Here is a 23,800-nt window from a genome sequence, read left to right as displayed (position 1 = left end):
TCTGGCATAGGAATACTCTGGTAGATTTAAGTTTCTGAGAGATAAAACTTAGCAAGTGAATATTTTGTAGAATCTCAGGTAGGGACCTATGTATTTGGGGACTCCTTTTGGTGAGGGCATGGCATTCTGTGGCCATTTGGGATGTCTAACTGGAGCTTGCATAAAAGAAACCTCCAAGATAGCCTCTCACTATTTGGGATCTCTCAGCCACTGTGACCTCAGCTTGTTACCTTTCTCTTTTTTCCTCCCCTTTTGGTCAAGTAGGCATTTTCAATCCCTCGCTGCCAGGGCCAGGCTTATTCCTGGGCATCATGTCCTACGTTGCCAGGAAAATTCATTTCTCTGGGAGTCATGTCCCTCGTTGGGGGGAGGTTAATGAATGTGTTTGCTGAGTTGGGCTTAGAGAGAGAAAGGTCACATCTGAGCAACAAAAGAGGCTCCCTGGAGGTCAGGAAGAATCTTAAAAACAAAAAAGCATATTCTTTTCCCAAATAGAACTTTAATACACATTAATGTAAACAGATGTAAATCTGTTAAATAGTTAACAGTTTTAATTAATATGTGAATAATATACATTTGCACATTGATGCTACCTTAGCTGTGATACAGGTTTCATTTTCAGAATGTACCCTCTAATTTAAAAGTGATTGCCTTTTTCCATATTTATTTTACTGCAATATTAGAAAATTAAAGATTTAAACTTAAGAATTCTTTTGAGGATATTGGAAGTTGGATAATCCATCTGTTGTCTAATTGTGTATTTTTAAGAGATAATCGCTACACTATTAAGATAACGGTCTTAAATCAAGAAATTTAAGTTGCTCTAAAAAATAAAACATATATGCATTCTGAATTTTTCTTTAGAAATAAACTGTTTCACCACAAATATTTGTACTGGGAATTTCAAATTGATGACATGCAGAGCTTTCAAAATAAAAATAATTAGATTAGCATGAAAAACAAAACATTGAATTATATTTACTCAGTCTTCAGTTTCCTCCTTTTGTAAAGAAATATGTTTGTTCCTATGTTATACTCAAAGAAAAAATTAACTTGGTTTTAATTATTCTTTCTGGAAAGCTAGTTAAAAAGTTAAATGACCACTTGCAGATTTTTCTGACAATAGTAAGTACGAAATAATTTGTGACGCTGCCATTTGGAAGCTATTATTGTTAATGCATGTAAATTTGCTAACGTTGTATACCTTTGTATCTCTCTGGTTTTAGCAGCATTTTATGAGTTACATATATGTTTATGTATGTATATATGCACACATGCATACACATACAGAAATGGATTCATACCCAAATTTTGTTCTGCATGCTCTTTTCACTTATTAACATATACTGTAACATCCTTTTAAGCAAAATAAATTTTCATAGACTTTACCTTGTGTCCTAAAGTTTTATATTAGTTGGTTTTATGGAAAGATTATTCCTGTGGCTAATGTTTTGTCACTTAGGGATTGATCCTGGCAATTACTTTTGAATAAAGGTAAGAAATTTAATGATATATTAGTCCTACAGTGTAAGCCCCATGAGGGTAGGGACTTGGTCTGTTTTGTTTATTGTATTATGCCCACTGCCTAGAATAGTGTATAGTGTCTGGCTCATGGAAGATGATCAGGAAATATGTGTTGAGTAAATGAATAACATTCTAATATATGCATATCCTAAGATTCCTTTCAAGTTTACTGATTAGAACATAGAAGATATTTTCTCAGAGACAAGAATATAATCTGTATTTAATTTGAAATGTCCAGTTTTTGCAGTTTTTTTCCATTAAGTAGTGATGTGCTTTTTTATTAACCATTATCTGTTTAAACTATTCTTTGTGACAATTACAAGATAAAAAATATAGGAACAAGTCTTATTAATAATAAGAATAGTCCAAATAATAAATATAAAAGACTTAAAAATACACTTCATTTAATAGTAATCCCCCCCCCCCCCAAATAAAAGCAAGTAGGACTAGGAATCAGCCTAATGAAAACTTCATGCCGTATCATGAAAATTTCAACACTTTTCTTGAAAAAAATTTTCAGAAACAAATTGAGTCAACTCTCAGGTTTCTAGCCAAACTAGCAAGACATATTCATAAAGGTGTTGATTTAATTGGGTAAGAAAATCAAATATAACTTGTGCATTTTCCTCACTGCATAAGCTTACAACAAAACAGTAAAAAACATGAGTATGGATTGTAGTGATAAGGGAAATTATCTTAAACATTGTGACCAGGCTAATGCCTCTATTTGCCTATGTTCACATTTACTCCATGATTCATTCATGTAACATTTATTAAGCCTCTTTTGTGTGTCAGGAACTTGGCTTGATGAATGAATGGTTGTTTTGTGAACAAAATTAACAGCTTTCATAATCAGTTTTTACAACATTTATTCTGGCAATAATTAAGGTATATTTATACTTCATAGAATTTCAACTTACTAATTTATACATTTAGCCAGCAGTTATTGAATACCTCTTACATGCCCTTGTAGAGCTTATATTGTAGTGTAGGTATGGGTTGGGGAAGGGGCAGGTAATAAATTAGTAAAATGTACACTTATGGATTATTAAGTGCTGTGAGAAAAACAGAGCAGAACAAATATACCAGGTTGGAAGCAGAGGTCAGGAATCTCCCCTCAATGAGAAGGTGCAGCTGGGGCAAAGACTTCGAAGAAAATGGGGAAGCAAGTCATGTAAATATTTGGGGAACTGTAGTCCAGGTGGAGGGAACAAGTAGTGGAAAGGCCTTACAGAGAGAGTGTGCCTCAATTTCTGAGTGTTGTTTGAACACTCAGAAAGTATTTGAAGAAGAGCCATGTGGTTGAAGCAGAATGATTAAAGGGTCAAAAGTGATAGGAAGTGTGGTCAGAGGTAATGGAGTCAGATTACGGAAGCACTTACGGGCTATTAAAAATGCTTTGGCTTTTACTCTGAATGAGGCAAAAAAGATTTTTAGCAGAAAAGTGATATGACTTGACTTTCATATTGAAGTGATTACTCTGGTGGCTGTTGCAGGAGTAGACTAAAAACAGGGCAAAGATGGAAAAAGGAAGATGAAAGAACATAAGATTTTCATTCTAATGTCTTGTTTGCTTACTTATATTTGAAAGTGAATATCCAGGTAATCACAGTAAATCCAAATGGTATACTTTATTCCTATTACATTATTATACTAGTTATGATTGTAGCCTATAGGATCACATTACAACTGGTTAAGTACAATTTAGGGATTCCCAAAAACAATGTTGTTGAGGCAGTCAACCTTCCATATGCTGGAATCATAGTTAAATAGCAGATTTGGGCTGAATACTAATGCCATATTCAAACTTCTACTTTTTCTGCGAAGAATATAAAGATGAATAAGGCAGTTTCCTGCCCCTAAGAATTTTCATAATGTTGTAGAAGAAGATAAATATAGCAAAACAACCAGAGTGGTCAGTTCTAGAGGAGAGGAGCAGTTTTGGAAGAGAGAAAAAAAGAGGCATAGTCATGCTTGAGTTGAGTTTTACATATAAATTTGCCAAGATACATAATGGGGTGGATATCCCAGACCGAGAGAGTTGAGTTAGCAAGCCAAATGAATGAAACACTAGTGCTTTTGAGTAATTGTAATGTGACTGAAGAATGTGAATGGGACAATGGCAAATGATGAGGATGAAAAGATTAGCAGGGAACTAGGTAAGGGAGGGCTTTCTTTAAAAGTAATTTGTCTTCAGCCTGTGTACATTTGATGGGATTAAGCAGGAAGTAATATGAGATACATATTTTGGAATCACTGTGGTGGTAATTTGAAGACCCAATTCAGTCATTGGTTCCCAGACCTCATCTGTGTATCATACACCTCTCGAAGTTTTTTTTAAAACCCAGATTTCTGGGCCCTGCCTCAGATTTCCTGAACCAGAATTTAGAAAGGTGTGGGTCTCAAGATTTTGAAATGTTGATAATTATGATGCAGCTAGACCAGCATTTGGGAATACAGCATTAGGTGACTATTTCCATAGTCTGTTTTGTTTTTATCACTGTATTCCTAGTACTTAGCACAGAGCACTCAATAAATGTTGGAGGGAAAATATTCTCTTTTCTCTTATGGTAGTTAGGGATCTTGGGCAGTTAGCTTATGACTAGGCATATGTCCTGAAATGGGTATGCAGATTGATTTTACTTTGGGGATCCTCACCCTACAAAGAATATACAGTAAAAGAGTGATATTTAAATATTATTTTATTTGTGAAACATGTAACAAAAATAGTTTGTAAAATAGTTGAACAAAACTGTTTAAAATATCCAAAATAAGTGAGGATTCACTATGTTAAAATAAGAAATTAAAAAGCAATGGGAAAAGGGATTAAATTTTTAGAGTTTAGATAACGTTCAGTATATAAGGAAAAAATAATTTATATTCCCACCTTACATTTCACCAAAATAAACTCCAGGTGGTTTAAGTGGTTTAATGAACTAGATGGAAGCAGAATAAGATATTTCTTAGATCTTTGGAAGAATGATTAGAAGAAATAAAGCATTAGAAGAAATCTCAAAGAAAAAGATTAATTTGACCTTATAAATATTTTTAACTCATGCAAGATAAATAAAAAACAGATTCCAGAAAAAAATTAATATCTAATATGACAAATGGTTTATATTTATAATATGCGAAGAGATTGCTCAGGTTTATGAAAATAGAATCAAGGTCCATCAGGGCAAATTAACTGAGCAGATTATAGAATGTGGAGTAGAGCTGTGTGTAAGAGGTCAGAAGCATAATGTAAAGTGGATACCAAATTGTATGCTTATTGAAACATGCAAAAATTTAGCTTCCTAAGTCTATAAGAGCACTCAGTCAGGTTAGTAAACAGTTCTATGCAAAAAAGCAATACAATGATCAACATCAGTGAAGAGAAACAAACAGTAACTTGGATTCTCTTAATGGAAGTATGAGATGTTATACCAAGAAGTGATTGTGTTATATTTGTTGACTTGTCTAGTGGTATTGGGGTTTTTAAATCTCTTCCTATATGCTGCAAAAATATGAACCAAGAATTTGGTGAATTCTTTTGTTTTCCTGTGAAAAATGATGAAAATAAAAACATATGTAAACTCTTGTTAGATCCTGAGGATTACTTTTCAATGTTTATGCCACTATCATACCAAAATCTGTAGGACAGGGCCAGGCCCCGTCCTGCTTAAAAAACAGTCTGTGACATTCTTATGTGCTATATAGATCACTCGTTTTAGGTTTTAATGTATTGGAATAGCTAGAAGTAAATACCTGAAACTATCAAACTCAAACCGAGTAGCCTTGACTCTTGAAGCTGGTTGTATAACAATGTAGCTTACAAGGGGTGATAGTGTGATTGTGAAAACCTTGTGGATCGCACTCCCTTTATCCAGTGTATGGATGGAAGAGTAGAAAAATGGGGACAAAAACTAAATGAAAAATAGGGTGGGATGGGGGGGATGATTTGGGTGTTCTTTTTTACTTTCATTTTTTATTTGTATTCTTTCTGGTATAATGAAAATGTTCAAAAATAGATTGGGGTGATGAATGCATAACTATGATGGTACTCTGAACAGTTGATTGTACACCATGGATGATTGTATGGTATGTGAATATATCTCAATAAAACTGAATTTAATTTTAAAAAAACTAAAAAAAACAAAAAACAAAAAACTGTCTCTGAAATCAGCTCACCCGTGGAAAATGTGCCATCACATTATGTGCATTAGTCCTAGGAATAGATCGAGAACATTTCAAATATTAAATTAAAAACTTCAGCTTTTATTCACTAATTTTGTGTAATATAAATTAGAAAAACTTTAAAAATGTGAGTATAATCAAAACCAGGATATTGTTGTGACTACCAGCCAGATGCTGAGCAAGTGAAACACAAACGAGAATAAACTAAAATGTTCAAATAGCTGCTCTGTACAAATTTAAAATAAAGCTTAGTGGGATAATGATAGATAGATTGAATTATTATCCCCTTATTCTCTCCCCACAGTGGTTGGTGATACCCATTAAAGATTGCTTTTCTTTGAAGAGCTGCTGGACAGTAGAGCTCAGAACATAGAACTATTATAGGTGCCTCTCAATTAGGACTTTGGGTTTACAAGCAGATTCCAGAAAAGAGCCTGGCCTTGATTCCCTCAAGTCCTAAATCCCAAAGTGAACCCCTATAACTTCTTTATGTCTTTGGAAACGTGAACGACAAAATTTAAACTTCATAGTAATGGCCTAGACTTAAGAATGTTTATCTTGGGAATTAGAATGGGTTTCTGAGAGGCAGCATAGAATAGTGTTAATGGAATTGTCTTTGGGGCCAAACTGCTTGAATTAGAAAACAGATTCTACCATTTATTTACTCTAACCTTGGGTTACTGAATCATCCATGCCCCTTATCTGTAAAATAGTGATGATAACTGTGTCTACTTCACAGGGCGGTTTTGAGGATTAAGTAAGTTAATATATGAAAATGTTTAGAATACCACCTTGTACATAGTAAGCAGCAAGTATAGGTGTTTGGATTTAAAGCTGTAAGCAAAAGAGTGAACATGAAAATTTCTTTGGATTTTCTTCAGGCCAGAGAATAACCAGGGCAGTTAAAACAAGGAGATACATTTTTCACCTGTCAGCTTGGTAAAAATTAAAAAAGATCCATGATATATAATGCTGCTGAGTACATGGGAAAATGGATGTACACATTCATGGATTGGCAGGGACAAAAATAGGTACAAACCTTTTTGAAGAGCAAAACAGCCCATTCTTTGAATCAGGAATTTCACTTCACAACGTCTATCCTTTAGAAATACTGACACAAGTGAAAAAAAAATTGTACCTTCAAAGCCAGAAAGTGTTTCTTTTTTTTCCACCAAATATGAGAGTTGAGGAATTTAAAAAAAAATTATACATTAACTTTATTAGAAATATGTCCGATCATCTGCTAGCAGTTTTTTTCCTACTAACACTTTGAATAAAGTCACAAAAATTTACAACCAGGAATGCTGTCAGGCTTTCGGTGTACAATAAGTAGACCACAGTGACTTGAAATGTCTGCATTTATTTTGTGTTCTTGTTTATCTAAAGAATAATAGACATTCTCTGTAAAATGGTTATTGACTGATGATTTTGAGGCTAGGAGAAGTCCAAAGCAAGGCATGTATCATCAAGGTGATGCTTTCTTTCTGGAGACTGGCATTCTGGGGCTGGCTGCTGGTGATCCTTGGTCCTTGGCTCCTCTGTCACATAGCAATGTTCATGGCGGCCTCTGCTGGCCTTTCCTGGCCTCTCCCTTCTTTGCCGGGTTTCATTGACTTTCAGTTTCTTGCTTTTCATGGTAACCTCATCAAAAGGTCCTACTTACAGTGGGTTCATACCCATTCTGTGAACATGTTTTTCTGAGGTATGTAGTTCCAGACCCCACCAAAAATACTCTATGTTAAATAATAATGAAATAATAAATGTGAAAACTGCAGCACCACAAAGATTGAGCTATTTTGCTAGTTTAAATCAGTTCTAGAACAGTCATAGAAATGGGTAAGCAAACTATTCAAGAGACAGAATTTTTGTTATACTCTTAACTGATTTCCACTATCACTAGCACACTGTGAAATAGCACCTACGCAGACAATTTCAGTAGAACTCCACATGATTTGTACTTAATAAAAACAATATAGATGCAATTGATTAATTTAGAGAAATACAGTGACCTTATTTGTATGCTGAAAATCTGCTTTTTTCTTCCTGGTCCACACATTGATTGTGCCATCTAAGTAGTAAGTAAACGTCAGATACATTTCTTCATTAAAACTTTATTACATGTCCCTTGAATGCTATACATCTAGATTGTCTATGTAATAATGAATATAATGATTTCCATTACTTTCTTCATCTAATTTAGGTTTGTCACCTCTTGAAATATCATATTACTTGTTTCTCGAGGCTAGTTTTTCTTCCAGAATTCATGTTTACACTCAAACATGTCTCATGGTCTGCAATGGCTTAAAAGATTGTCCTTTGATGTTTTATCCAACATGATGTTGGATAATAGATTTGTCTTGTAAACTTAGTTGCCATACTTTGGATAGTCATTGGTATCTTCAGAGTTCTGGACAATACAAGTATTTCAAAAGGTATGGAGATGTTCTGTCTTCATGATTAGCTTGATCAGATAACCTTTAAAAGCATACAGCAAGGTAATACAAAGATTTAAATTTTTCACCAAGAGTTTCATTTGCATACTCATTTGTGGGTAGTTTAAATTGGTTGAGTTGTTCAGAGAAAGAGGGATAATGAATCTGATTAGTTACTGTGATGAAATTCTGAACACCAGAATTAAATATGGTATTTGAACTAATATTCAGGTTTATCATGAGTCATTGATCACCACTCTTACTTGGTGGTTTTACTTGAACTAGGTAGGAAACTGTTTCCCACAGCCACCATTACTTATCACCTACAGTTTAAAAGGGGGAAAAATAAAATAGCAACAGCATCCACTAGGGCCAATAATAGACTGCTGGCTCCAGGCCAGGATGAATGCCCCAAATTGAAGGGATTATACATTTTAGATCACATGGTGTGGGGGCTTTTCAAACTTAAACAGAAACCACCTTTCTTCTCATTGGAATATTGTGTATAAAATAGATAAAAGCTCTATTTTATTATTATATATTTTATTAAAAATTTAAAATATTTACTTAAAGTTAATGAAGCAATTCTAATGCACTTAAAAATGATATTGCAGATTGTTGACACTTGCATTTTCATAGTAGCCACGGCATCTAATTTATTTCTGTAGTTTTTTTATTGTTCATTATTGAGAAAATCATGGTTCACATATATAAGTAGTTACAAACAGTAATCTTTTTATAGTGCACCTTAAATCTCTCAAGATACTCAAGTTAAACTGACTTAGATACTTAAATTGAAATTTTTATCAGTTGAGTTACTAAAAATATGTAACATGTTCACATTCCTTATAAAAGTATAAAAATCAGATAAGCACACAAACGAGTAAATGCCAAGTGTATATTATCAGTAGTGTAACAATACACCCATTAGGTGTTCACTTGTTATACAAGATAACATGAGCATAGATTGAAAGACTGCCTCTTATTTGATTGTGTTGTTTCTATGATTGAACCTTGCAGCTTTGCAGAAGGTCATCTGGAGGGAGGAGAGACTTGAGGTGGAGACCAATTATGTACTTCATTCATAGGATGCAAGGAGGATTAAGTGAAATTATGCAGGCAAAGTCCTTAGCGTACTGCTAAGTGCTCAGTAAATGGTAGTGGCTGCTTTCAATTTAATAAATTGGCTTAAATAAGGGATTGAGTTGAGGGGGCACAGGAGAGCAGCTGAGCATTTGAGATTGAAGAAATGTTTTTCATTTAGAAGATAAGCATGGTGGAAGAGCAAAGACTTTGGAGAAAAAAAAAGCCTGGGTTCAAATCCCTTTTGGTACATAACTGACTGCATGAATGTCAATATGTTATTTAACTTCTGAACCCCAATTTGCTCATTTGTAAGAGGGATTATATTTAACCTATGTATAGGTTGTTATGAGAGAGCTAGGCACCCAATACAGTATTGTATTTGGCACATAGTAGACTCTAATCAACAGTTACTATAAATGAAGAGGTTAAATAGCATGTCACATCTTTTTTTCCTTCCTTTCCTATGCATGCATTTACTTGGTAATGTGCCAGTAATAGATAAGGGGCTGCTAAGGTAGCAGGCAACCTAAAAGTTGTTTATTATAGCTGTTAATATAAATCCCTATAGCTTATAGTAAATATTGCTCTTGTATTGTAGAGGGTGGGAAAGTGTTGCAGTCAAAAGAAACTGGGCAAATCAGTTTGTAGCTATTACTCTTCGATTTGCTTAACAACTCTTGTTTTCAAGTCATTATGTACAACTTCAGATTGTTTTTCTAGACTTACTCTGGGTTTCTCTATGTTGAAACTACTTATGGCTATGAAGGTGCAGCCCTAGATATATACAGGCTGCTTTAAGTTTTTGGCTAAAATAAAAACATCCTCTACAATTTGACATGTCAGGGAGGTAACATCTACTTCAGAAAGATTTAAAGCTTGATCATGAACTTCTTGTGTGAGTTCCTTATGTCCTAAATTTTCCCTTTTTACTTTCCTTTTTTTTCCCCTTTTGGTTAAGTAGGATTAGTTCTGAACGCCGAAAAGAAAAATCTAGAGATGCAGCCAGATCTCGGAGAAGTAAAGAGTCTGAAGTTTTTTATGAGCTTGCTCATCAGTTGCCTCTTCCCCATAATGTGAGCTCACATCTTGATAAGGCTTCTGTTATGAGGCTTACCATCAGCTATTTGCGTGTGAGGAAACTTCTCGATGCTGGTGAGTTGTGTAAGAATTTAATAGGGCTGAAAATTAGAAATAATTAGAAATTATTTTTTACAAGTTGTCAAAATGTTTTGTTTTTTGTATATCCCATTATGTTATAATACATACTTTTGAAATTTTTCAGTAATCATGATTTTTACCAAGCTTTACTTTTTTCTAATCAGTGGTTATTACTCTTTGAAATAATCCATCTCTTTATGTTGTAAATTGTTTTGCTTTATTCCCTTAAAAACACTCTTAATTCTTCTATAATATGATATCCTTTTTGTTGCTTGCCTGTAAAGCTTCATTCAGGAATTTTTAAGATACTGGCTTTTCTTTTTTTCTTTTTCTCCCATCTCAGCTGCCTGTCTACCTTTCTTTCTTTTAATAACATGACCTTTTTTTCTCTTTTCAGTGGTTTGCCTTGCTGCATTACTTTAAATAATCTTGCAAAGCAGCTAGCAAGTTTAAAATTTACCTTTCCAGCCTCTAGTCTTTACTGTTCTGTGTTAAAAGGAGAGGACAGGAAATGCATGCATACAAACACACACAAAATAGAATGCTATATATTCAATAAAGTTTTGGGGGAAAACTTTATTATATCAATGTCATTTAAATATAACTTCTTAACTAAATTTTTTTTTCTTCTTGTGGCCTTTTTAGGTGATTTAGATATTGAAGATGAAATGAAGGCACAGATGAATTGCTTTTATTTGAAAGCCCTGGATGGTTTTGTTATGGTTCTCACAGATGATGGTGACATGATTTACATTTCTGATAACGTAAACAAATATATGGGATTAACCCAGGTAAAATACCCACCAAATTAAGAGAATTTATGAATGATTTTATGATTTTATGATGTAGATCTAATTTTTTTAAAATGTGTTTACAGTTTGAACTAACTGGACACAGTGTATTTGATTTTACTCATCCGTGTGACCATGAGGAAATGAGAGAAATGCTTACACACAGAAATGGTGAGAAGAAAAGTCTATTGTTTGATTTAATGTGATAGGTGGTTTTATGTAATCAAATACTGTTATCAATTTTTAAATTTTACTGTTGCGTTAACTGATAGCAAACTTGATTTCATGTTTAATAAGGTGTTATTCTAGTCTTTGCCAAAACTATGTTAGCCTGTATTTTAGGTATTTTATAAAAATACCCAAAATTTGTTAAAGCCCACCTAATTCCAGAAATAATTATGTATATAATTATCTATATATGAATAGGTAGAAAATAAAAATCAGGACCGAGGAAATTATAAATCAGAATACAACTTTAAGGTACAAGGGGAAGTCATAATCCAGATGGCAGATATTAGGAAGCGTTAGATCGTTATTAAAGTTAGGGTGCCAGTTTGAGTCCAAGCTTTTTCAAAAAGGCTAAGAAAAAAATGAAAGTTCAGTAAAATTTAAAGTGTATAATAACTGTTCATTTGACTTTTCAGGATGTTCTCAATAATTTGAGGATATGTAGTTAGATTACAAAGCATTATAGTATGGATGCCCCTACATTAACAGAAAAAGACATTAAAACCTCTCACTATTAAAAATGAGTTGTTTCAAATAATCACATGTTCAGAATTTTTGGAAAGTACCTTTGAATTACAAAAACTTAATTAAAGAAAGTCTTTCCACAATTGTTCCTTCTTAAATTACACTGAACAATTTAACTTTCTTTCATGGTGTGAAGTTATCATGATGAATATTTGTTATTCTCTGCAGTTGTACTTTGCTGCTTTCCAGTTTAAGCATATGAATTTGCTTCTGTATTAAACAGCCTCAACTTTTCATTGCTTTTTGAATTTGGTTTGTGTGTGTGTGGTTTTCTTTTTCATCTCGTATCGCTTATGATAATACTAGCTAACCTTGATCAAGAGATTACTTTGTGCCAGGGCACTGTACGCTGCATTTTATATGTTTTAACGTCCCTTATTCCTCACAACAACCCTGTGAAGTTACTGTTATTATTTCTGTTTTATAGATGAGAAAACTGAAGCACAGAGAGTTGTTAAATAACTTGCCCAAGATTTCTTGGTTTAAATGGCAGACAGACCCCGGGTTGAAACCAGGTTGACTAGCTCCAGAGTTCATACTCATTAATACTTTTTTCATGTTAGCAAACTATCACTACATTCTACTGCTGCTTTTCACCTTGTCAGTAGGAGCCTTCTCTTTTTAAATTTCATACTGTGTATTTACTGTGAACTTGGAAAACAAATGCATACTTTGTAGAATTCAGTACAAAGAGTAACGAAGCTCCAAGCAAGGATCAAAGTAGGTTGTCCGTGAGTTTAATTTATAAGTTTTAGTGTTTAGAGTTAGGTCTGTATTGACTGCTGGGTGCTTCTTGCATCTCAGCACTTTCTGAATAGGTGAGGTCATTGCAAAAGTGAGGTATCTTTACATTCAAGAGAGAATAACTATAGAAAAATGTTAATATGTAATAAAAATAGAACATTATCTTGACCTACTATTTGAAAGGGAAATTTTTCTTTCAAATCATTAAATTAGTTTTTCAACCCTTATTTAATTGGCCTTTTACTAAACAAAAAGGCAATGCTTATTAGTTAACTAAATTACTTTAGAACTTTTCTTATTAGACTACCTTTTGCTGGTAGTGCAACTTAGATGCAGCTAAAATTTACTAGAATTCAAATGGCTGATAGATCACAAAATAGAAGAAGTTTTAATGTACACTTCAGCTTTTATAGGGAAATGGTTAATATGTTAGTGTTTTATGTCTAAAAATTTGCAATAAGTGGTTTGGAAAATAATGGTTCTTATTAATGTTTTGATCTTTTTGGTGTTTCGTAAATTATTATGTCTTGTGCAAACTTTTTTCTTTAAAGAGCTTTATGAACCATATAGTCCAGCATCAAGATTTAGCCCAGAGACCACAGTTTGCCAATTCTTTGGTTAGACTATACATGAATGGATATTAGGGACTCTTGTTTTGATATGGTAAAGTTACTGCATTATTTTAAATCAGGTATAGTCTATTTAATATGGTTTAAATATATTTTTTGAACCAAAACGTTCTTTTTAAATAGCACATGAGCATTTTTTGAAATCATTCCTAATGCCGTTAATGAATTTTTGAAGTTTTGCTGGGAAACTATAATGTATATCTTTCACTTTTAGAGAAGAAGGGCTGATGTAAAGTATTACTAGGAGCCAGTAGTATATTTACATAATATAGTCCTAGTATTCTTTTCTTTCGTTTAAATTCTAAAAAGATGCTTTAATTCATTAAATTATTACAAAATGTGATTTATTTTTAGAGAACTTAAAATTTAGTTCTCTTAAAATATATTTTTCACTAGGAAAATTCTAGAACTTTTTAGTTACCTTGGTTTTTAAAATTTATCTGGGTGCCTTGGGTTTGTAAAGGTCCATCCAGTTCAAGCTTAGATTATGAAGGACTGAAAATATCCCAAGGAATTTACAGTGTGTCTTTACTATCATCATTACCACCAGCACCCGCCCATGCACATATATCATTCATAAGACCAGCATGGCTGTTGTAGCATATTTTAAAAAATCTTCTCTGGAAAATGCTGGGACAGGCAAATTCTGTTAAATAGACCCAAATCACTTGCATCAGCACTAGGACTGCCCCCAACTTTCCTAGTTCAATTATTGAATATGCGCATGAACTAGAACCCATCTTCTGTAAGTGTCCAGCATTTCCAGCTAACGTCGTCTAAATTTAAACTTAAGTTGTTTCTTTTTCATTTCAAACTTTTCTTTCAGTACACTAGCCTTAAAATCTCTCGGTTTTTTTTTTTTTTTTTTTTTTTTTTTTAATTCTCTCCTCCTTTATTTCCATCAGTGTTCAAGTTTTTATGGTTTCTACCTCTTTCTCTTCTGCCACCCTTTCCATTCCTACTATTGCTGTTGGCTTAGCCACTCATGTTTCTTACAAGAACCATAACTGTATTCTAATTTTAACACATCAAACACATCATCACTTGATTATTGCTCCTTAAGTTTCCAGATGTGCTTCCTAACTCAATATATTATTTTTTAGAGGTTCTATATTGCATATTTAAGGCTGAATTCCTCAGTTTGGCATCTAATGTCCTTGATACTTATAGCCCCAACCTTCCCTTCGAACTTTGTCCTACTACTCTTCCACATGTACTTTATCCTGAAGCCAAATGATACTATCTGCTGTTTCCCAAACATGTGCTATTTTTCATACTTCCATGCCTTTCATTCTTTCTTTTCCCTTTGGCTAGAATACTCTTCCAGTCCATCTCGACTTGTTGAAATTCTAATGTCTTTTTTCTAAGAAGGCTTTCCTGATTTCTCCCTAACTGGAAGTTATTGTTCTAATTTCTTTGTCCTTTTATAGCATTCATGTAAGTTTGAGGCACTTATTCTGCATTGTAGTATTGCTGGGCTTACTCTATCTACTAAATTTTTAACTTTTCCAGTACAGTTGGTGTGTCTCATTCATTTTGTATTGCCTGCAATATCTAATCCAGGTCCTGAATAATGAATATTTTTCTATTTGTTTTGAATCAGACTGACCAGTGAAGAAAACAAATCACATTGCTATTTGCTTTGATAGTCATCTAAGTGTAATCTCATTGTTATGAGGTTTAGAATGGGGCTTGAATTTACTTAATTCTGACTTTGCTTTATTTCTGCTCTTTTGATAAGTCATTCAATCTGTTTTTTTTCCTTAGTAACAAAGTAGAATTAATATAGTTACCTGACTGTTTTATAGGAAGATTTAAGGAAAAATCAGATAAAAATGCTATTTGCTATTAAAAAAGAAAGTTGCTATTTTAAAAGTTCTATAAATACATATGATCCTTATTACAAATTGAGCTAACACATGTAATAATGGATAGAAAGAGTTCACCGAAGTTCTTTTTAGGGCAAATTCAACCATATTTCTGTTGCCTCAGTAGTTTGACCAAGTTTATAGGCTTGAATGTGAAATGATTAACTGTTAGCCCAAATATGAATTCTCCTGCCACCAATTCAGGGAATTACTGTACTTGTCAGTCACTGTTACTAAATGGAGTATGTCAGATACTTTGGATGTGTTGTAGTGGAAGTGGGCAAAAAAGGTGTGAATTGCTGTGTTCATACTGAGAATTTTAATTGAACAGCGCCTAGGTGCTGGACACTTGTGTTATTCTTATTATGACAAATTTGTGTATTTAATTATATTTTTTATTATAAAATTACATTTAATAATATTTTTGATTATTTATTTCATGCTCTCATTAGGCCCTGTGAAAAAAGGTAAAGAGCAAAATGCACAGCGAAGCTTTTTTCTCAGAATGAAGTGTACACTAACTAGCCGGGGCAGAACTATGAACATAAAGTCTGCGACATGGAAGGTAAGTAAAATGATTTGTGAGTTGAAATGCATTTGATTTATAGTTAAATTCATACATCTTTACCTTGCTAGTATTAAGATTATCATTAGAATTGTGGAGGAAAACTTAACAATTGTTTCTTGACATTTACAGATTTAACCTTTGTACTTTCAGCTGATTAGAGTGTGAGCCCCCAACTCTAAAACAGTGTAATAGTTTGCCAGTTTGAGGTACAAACTTAAATGGTGCACATTGTGATTTCAGTGTACCATAACTAACCTAATCAGTGGACTTTAATAACCAAACCACCCAGTGTTTGAATCTTGATATAGCTTAATTTTCGATTCATCATTATCTCTGCAGTAATATATGTGGAGTAATAAAAACTTTCTTTTCTTTCAGAAAAATGGTGTCATGTAAATGAGAAAACTTATAAAAATGGTCAATTTGTAATAGGGGGTTATGTATAGAAAATACAAAAATTTTGTATTTTCAAAAGTAAATCTAAAAAAAATTTTTTTTTAAATAATTAATTGAGTAAAACCAAAACCTAGAAAAAAAGGAGTTAGTATGAACATTTTTGTGTTCATAAAGCTTTTCTACTTTAAGGACACATTTTTTTAGTGCATTCCTTCCTCTCCTTAAGCAGTACTTAATAATTTAGTTGATGTTTTTCCAGTTCCCTTCCTTCCCAGAAAAGCATTTACTGAAAGTGCTTATCACCTCTTTACTCAGTATTGAAACATAATCATCAGAGCAAGAAATCACTAAATGGCTACCATGGCCAGATGAATAAAAAAGCAGCCCAGGCTTGTATAAGGGGAGTTTTAAAAAAAGTAATCTGGTGTCTGGAGAGTACGTCATGGGTGGTGTCGTAGTGAAAAGGTTTATTCATTTTCAAAAATATTTAGGAGGTAATCCATTAATTACAGTAAAATGTAAGCTTACTTGCCATGTCAGGCTTAACTACTTATTTCTGCATTTGTTTTTTTTTCTAGCATTGTAATTAAAAATTAATAATAATAACTGCTTTATTTTCTTCTCCATACACAGGTTCTTCACTGCACAGGCCATATTCATGTATATGATACCAAGAGTAACCAGTCACAGTGCGGTTATAAGAAACCACCTATGACATGCTTGGTGCTGATTTGTGAACCCATCCCTCATCCATCAAATATTGAAGTTCCTTTAGATAGCAAGACTTTTCTCAGTCGTCACAGTCTGGATATGAAATTTTCTTATTGTGATGAAAGGTAAATTGGATGTAAAATATAATTTGGAATTTTTAATTAGCCTAGAGCATTTTTTTAATATTCAGTATGATAAAGACTCTGGTAAATTGTGTGCTTCCTTCTACTAAATTGAATAGAATGATACATTCTGGAGCTCAGGAATATTAGATTAAACTTTGTAAGTTAATTCAGCCACATTTATTGAACACTTACTATATAAAAAAAATTCTACCAGGTGCTGTACAAAAATTACTAAGATGACTTTAGGAGCTCTATTTCAAGAGAGTAAAGAAGTAAATTTCAAAAACATACAATGCATATATATTTTTTTTAATTGAGATTGTTCACATACCATACAATTATCCGAAGATCCAAAGTGTACAATCACTTGCCCCCGGTACCATCAAACAGCGGTGCATCCATCAGCATAATTAAATTTTTTTTCAATTTTTAGAACATTTTCATTACTCCAGAAAAGAAATAAAGACAAAAAAAAGGAAACACAAATCCTCCCATACCCCTAACCACCCCCCATCCATTATTGACTCATAGTATTGGTGTAGAACATTTGTTACTGTTGATGATGGAACATTAAAACACTACTAACTGTAGTATATAGTTTGCAATAGATATATATTTTTTTCCCCTATATGCCCCTCTATTATTAACTTCTATTTATAGACTCATACATTTTTTTCTGGTTCATGAAACAGATTTCTAATATTTGTACAGTTAATCACGGACATTGCCCACCACAAGGTTCACTGTTTTATACATTCCCATCTTTTAACCTCCAACTTTCCTTCTGGTGACATACGTGACTCTGAGCTTACCCTTTCCACCAACTTCACACACCATTCAGCACTGTAGTTAGTCTCACAACGTGCTACCATCACCCTTATCCATTTCCAAACGTTTTAAGTTCACCCTAGTTGAACATTCTGCTCATAATAAGCAGCCACTTCCCATTCTTTAGCCTTGTTCTGTATCCTGGTAACTTATATTTCATGTCTGTGAGTTTACATATTATAATTAGTTCATATCAGTGAGACCCTGCAATATTTGTCTTTATGTGTCTGATTTATTTCACTCAATACAGTGCCCTCAGGGTTTCTTCATCAACCCATTTTTTTATAAGACTGTTTTGTTCACATACCATACATTCTGTCCTAAGTAAACACTCAGTAGTTCCCTGTATAGTCACATATTTATGTATTCACCACCCTCACCACTATCTATATAAGGACATCTCCATTTCATCCATAAGGCAGAAGGAAGAGTCAAAGAAGGTAGAGAGACTAAAATAAAAGAAAAAAGAAAGAGAAAAAAAACAAAACAAAACAAACAAAAATCAAACATGACCACTAGGAAGCACCAAAAGGAAAGATAGCATTAAATTAAAGTAGAATAAAGAGTCAGACAACATTACCAATGCCAAGAGTCCCATACCCCCCTCCCTTATGCCCCTCTCTTACATGCATTTAGCTTTGGTATATTGTCTTTGTTACATTAAAGGAAGCATATACAACGTTTCTGTTAATTATAGTCTCTAATTTGCATTGATTGTATTTTTTCCCCAGTATCTCCCTATTTTTAACATGTTGCAAGACTGACATTCATTTGTTGTTCCTCATGAAAAAACGTGTACATTTTACTGCAGTCGTTGAGCACTCTAGGTTTCACTGAGTTATACAGTCCTAGTCTTCATCTTTCCTCTTTCCTTCTGGTGTCCCACATGCTCCTAACCTTCCTCTTTCAACCCTTCTCACAGTCATCTTTGTTCAGTGTACTTACATTGCTGTGCTACCATCATCCCAAATTGTGTTCCAAACCTCTCACTCCTGTCTTTTCCTGTCTTTCTGTAGTACTCCCTTTAACATTTCCTGTAGAGCAGGTTTCTTGTTTACAAACTCTGTCATTGTCTATTTGTCAGAGAATATTTTAAACTCTCCCTCATATTTGAAGCACAGTTTTGCCGGATAAAGGATTCTTGGTTGGTGGTTTTTCTCTTTCAGTATCTTAAATATATCACACCACTTCCTTCTTGCCTCCATGGATTCCGCTGAAAAAACTGCACATAGTTTTATCAAGCTTCCTTTGTATGTGATGGATCGCTTTTCTCTTGCTGCTTTTCGAATTCTCTCTTTGTCTCTTTGTCTTTGACATTTGATAATCTGATTATTAAGGATCTTGGCATAGGCCTATTCAGATTTATTCCTTTTGGGGTACACTGTGCTTCCTGGATCTGTAATTTTATGTCTTTCATAAGAGATGGGAAATTTTCATTAATTATTTCCTTTATTATTGCTTCTGCCCCTTTTCCCTTCTCTTCTCCTTCTGGGACACTCATGACATGTACATTCATGCATTTCATGTTGTCATGGAATTCCCGGAGATGTTGCTCATATTTTTCCATTCTTTTCCATATCTGTTCTTCTGTGTGTCGGTTTTCAGATGTCTTGTTCTCCAGTTCCTGAGTGTTTTCTTCTGCCTCTTGAGATCTGCTGTTGTATGTCTCCATTGTGTCTTTCATTTCTTGTGTTGTGCCTTTCATTGCCATAGGTTCTGCCAGTTGTTTTTTCGAACTTCCAATTTCTACCTTATATACTCCCAGTGTTTTCTTTATAGCCTTCATTTCTTTTGCCATATCTTCCCTAAACTTTTTGAATTGATTTAGCATTAGTTGTTTCAATTCCTGTATCTCAGTTGAAGTGTTTGTTCCTTTGACTGGATCATAACTTCATTTTTCTTAGTGTAGGTTGTAGTTTTCTGTTGTCTAGGCATCTGGTTTCCTTGGTTACCCCAATCAGGTTTTCCCAGACCAGAACAGGCTCAGGTCCCAGGAGGAGGAAATATTCAGTATCTGGTTTCCCTGAGGGTGTGTCTTAGAAGATTGACACCCCCTATGAGGCGTCAAGCCGCTGTGCTTTTCCTAACTTCCCCACAGGTGGTGACTGTCAGCCTGTTGTCCCTGACTGGTGTAAGGAGGTGTGGTCCCTTCAGTTTCTGTTTTGGCTGTTTTCCCCCAGGCTCTGGGGTCTGGTTCTGAATGGAAGGCAGAGGTAGTAGAGCTGGGCACCACCTCTTTCCTCTTAGAGAAGATACCCCCTAGGGTGATTGCATCTGCATTTAAATAGGTTCTTTGTTTCTCTGACTGCTATCTGCACCCTTGTCTGGGTCAGAGTGCTGCAAGCTGAAAATGGGTGAGGCTTTCTCCAAGATACCATGCTGCAATCTCAGGCATTCCTTGCAGTTCAGGTTGATGCAGGATGTGTGAACAGTCAAGGTCATCCCCCAGCAGTTATTCCAGATCATTTACTAGTTGTTCCTGGTTGTTCATTAGTTGCCCTGGGGGAACTAACTGACTTCCACTCCTATCTATGCTGCCCTCTTCTTCCCTCCCCTCTACAGTGCATATTTTGAGGAAGGATAGACTGCTTTTGGTTGTTACGGACTTAAAAGAGAAGTCTTTGGTCATCTCATCCTACATGTTTTCTCTGGGCAGCTTCATTTCTGCTGATGGTTTCTATTGTCATTTCCCAAATTTATATCTCTAGGTATTTTTATTTAATTGGCTATTGATACTTTTACCTGGATATTCTCCTTTATTGTAAACTAAATATTTCTGTAATTGAACTGCACCACTGCTGCCCCAATACACCACCACCAAAAACTGCTTTCCCTCCTGTATTCCCTATAATAATCAGTGACATCATGTAGATACATTACCCAGCAATAATTTTGAAATCATCCTTACTTTTCTTTTATCCTTACTGCCTATACCTAATTAATTGGTCTTTAAATCTTAGGATGCTGTCTACTGTATAACTCTTGATCCATTCCCTCTTGTCCACCATTGTGCTCCTACCATTGAATTCTTTAGCTCACTATTACATTTTGCTTAAACTCTTGCCATGGTCTCCTAAAGTGCCTCTTTTCAAACAGATTTGTATCCTTTTAATCTTTCATCCAGGTTGCCAGAAAGTGGACTTCCTAATGTGAAAATCAAATCATATCATTCTCCTGTTGAAAATGCTTCAGTTGCTCCCCTTTCTTCACACACACAAGAATTTTGTTTATAAAAATATTAGAGGTTAGGAGATTTTTATTTATTAAAGAGGTGTGTGTTTTAAGTTTGAAAGAAAATAGACCTATGCATAAAATCTTAAATTATTTGTACACAAAGATATTCATGATCTGGCCCCTGCCCACTTTTCCAAATTAATCAGGAAGGGCTCTTTCAAGGTTCCCCACCTCTTATTGCGGCTCCCAACACCCTACAGCCAGAGGAGAGTTCTCCAAATGCTGTTTTAATGTTTTAGTGCCTATGCACATACCTTCCCACTGAGCAATGAACTATGCTTCACCTCCTAACACATAATTACCTTCCAAGAGCTACCTAAAGCAACTACCTTGTGGGGCTTTCCTTGTTCCTTAGAGAAGAACTACAATATTCCCTATATATACCTCATAACTCTGTCTTAACATTTGTTCACTATTATAATTATTTACTTGCTTTTACCTTTTTTACTATAAGGCAGTAAAACATGGTGGTTTGAAGCGTAGATTCTGAAGCCAGACTGCTAAGTCCTGACTCTGCTGCCTATATCCAAGTGACCTTCAGCACATTATTGCTTCTCTTTGGGCATCAGGGTGCCTTTTAAAATACATATGAGGAAACCTATTTTAAGCACTTAACCATACTATAAAGCAGACAAGAATCCCCTACCCCATTGGACAGGAAATGTCCAATGTTAGATAATTCTGGATTCAGTTCTAGCTTGCACCTGTGGTACTTAGAGTGTGGCCTTGGCTTTGGTATTTAGCTGTTCTAAATCTCACTTTTCTTACCTGTAAAACACGGGTTATACCTCAAATGGCTGTTGTGAGGATTTAAAGAGTTTGTACTGTGCCTAGTGCACATAGTGAATGCTTCATCACTGATGTAAATTTTAAGAAAAATGAGAAAAGCTAAATAATGTTTTAGCTTTTATTTAGCCAGTATTTATGTGATTGTATGACAGAATAGAGAGCCCATCCTTTTTTGATGAATTGTTTTCTTATTCTTTGAAACATTGAAATAACACATACTGGGGTGGACTAAGAAGAAAGGAAAGTGATGGAACTAAAATGAGGAAAGGAGAAAAGAAGTGACACTCCCCTTTTGGTTATATTAGAAAATTAGTGAAATGACCATGATAGAGGAGTCAGAGTGAAGACAGCCAGCTTAGAAATCAACCAAGTGAAGTTTTAAGTTTGACCTTTAGACTGTGGTTTTCTGGTTAAAGCTCTTGCCAGTAACTTCTCACATCTATAACCTCTGAGAATCAGGATATGGAAATTTTTTTGCCCAATTTTAAGAAAACTTAAGATATCAAACTCCTAACATCCCCCAAACCCATAAATAGCTTAAATTATTACTCTACTAATTTTCACTTATTCATTCATCACATTTATTCAAGCACCTATGTTCAGCCCTTTAACTGGGGCTTAGTAAGAAACAAAGATTTACCTTCCCTCAAGACACTTAAAAACTGAATGGTAAACTGCATAGTTGCTTTAGGTAACAAGTTTCCTAGTCCATTAAAAATACTTTTTGAACAGTTTTGTGAATCCTCACTCCCCATTATGTGGTAGGTACAGAATGTAAGTTATACAGTTATCTAAAGTTAACTTTAACTTTCTTCCTTAAATATAAATAAAATTGATCTTCTGGGAGAAATGTATTTATTCTGTTTATATTATGACTTCTTGCATCACTTAGTGATAGACATAATCCAGAGTGAGAAGCATTGATTGATATCTGATTAAATCAAAGCTTATTCGTGTGACATAAAGGACTAATCTGTAGTCATTCTGCCTACTTCTCCAGCCTCATCTCTCCTCACTCTTTGCCTCACACTTTGTCCCTGCTCACCACTGCAGAATCTTTGTTACCTGCACAATATCAATCATTTTCTCATCTCTATCTTTGCCTGTGGTGTACCGTCTTCCTGAACATGTTCTTGCTCTCTGACCATCTTCTATACTCAACTCTGAAGCCTCATATCCCTTACCCCACCAGTGCTTTTCATGGATAGGGACGGTTACTCTGATTCCTGGAATAGATTGCCATCACTGCACTTAACACATTATTTCATACATAGTGTACCTGAAAAAGTGCACTTGAAAATTGACCATATTTTGCAAAGACCATGTTCTGATTTTTTCATGCCTAGAACAAGTCCACGCACACATAAGCATATAGAAGTTTGAATAGTAAAAAAAGTTTTTTAATTCCATGGAAACTTTATTTAAATGCATGACCTATATAACACCAGTTAAAATGATTTTTAAAGCATAATTTAAGGAAATATGACACTTTTTTTTTTATTACAATATTTTCCTTTGTAATGCTGCCACCTAGTGTTGATGTGGTTAAAGATATCCCAAGAACTCAGGGTTTGGTTTGGTTTGGTTTGGTTTTTTAAAAATCAGCTTTCTTTAATGTATTCATTTATTGGTTTGGGAATGAAGCATGGCAGATCTTGCCTTGAAGTGTGCCAACACAAGCAGTATTAACTTTTATACATTTCTTTGAAGAAGGTTATCTTCCCTGTATGTTTTTTGTAGTTAGTTGGTTTTGGACACGTGGCACATTATGTAGCTTTTGCTTTGCACCTCAGAAAGTCCTTTGAAATTGAAAGGCTGAGAAATTCAAAAGCTTAACCCATGTTTTGTTCTATACTGGGTTTAGAACAGGACATCTCAGTTTAGCATGGTGCTAAGAAGACAGCTTTGTCTTTCTTAGGAAGTGGTTTCCATTTTAGACTGTGGTGGCAGAATAAGATCTAGTCTCAGTCTTAAAGGAATTGCCAGGG

The 23,800-nt window shown here is 34.3% G+C and overlaps 1 protein-coding gene across 2 annotated transcripts in view; it reads left to right on the top strand.

Annotated features, from left to right (window-relative positions):
- HIF1A (hypoxia inducible factor 1 subunit alpha) overlaps nt 1-23,800 on the top strand; it is a 52,130-nt gene that overhangs the window by 15,471 nt on the left and 12,859 nt on the right. Inside the window, exons 2-6 of one of the 2 annotated variants that reach the window (XM_037832582.1) lie at nt 10,180-10,370; nt 11,022-11,167; nt 11,254-11,338; nt 15,614-15,726; nt 16,759-16,961. In XM_037832582.1, coding sequence (XP_037688510.1) covers nt 10,180-10,370; nt 11,022-11,167; nt 11,254-11,338; nt 15,614-15,726; nt 16,759-16,961 — 738 coding nt within the window. Of the gene's footprint in view, nt 1-10,176; nt 10,371-11,021; nt 11,168-11,253; nt 11,339-15,613; nt 15,727-16,758; nt 16,962-23,800 lie in introns of both variants that reach the window. The other variant, XM_037832581.1, reaches the window with a different exon arrangement.

This window comes from Choloepus didactylus, chromosome 4 (assembly GCF_015220235.1).
Source record: "Choloepus didactylus isolate mChoDid1 chromosome 4, mChoDid1.pri, whole genome shotgun sequence".
NCBI lineage: Eukaryota > Metazoa > Chordata > Mammalia > Pilosa > Megalonychidae > Choloepus > Choloepus didactylus.
Note: the sequence above shows the minus strand (reverse complement) of the source record. Positions and strands in the feature narration are given on the sequence as shown.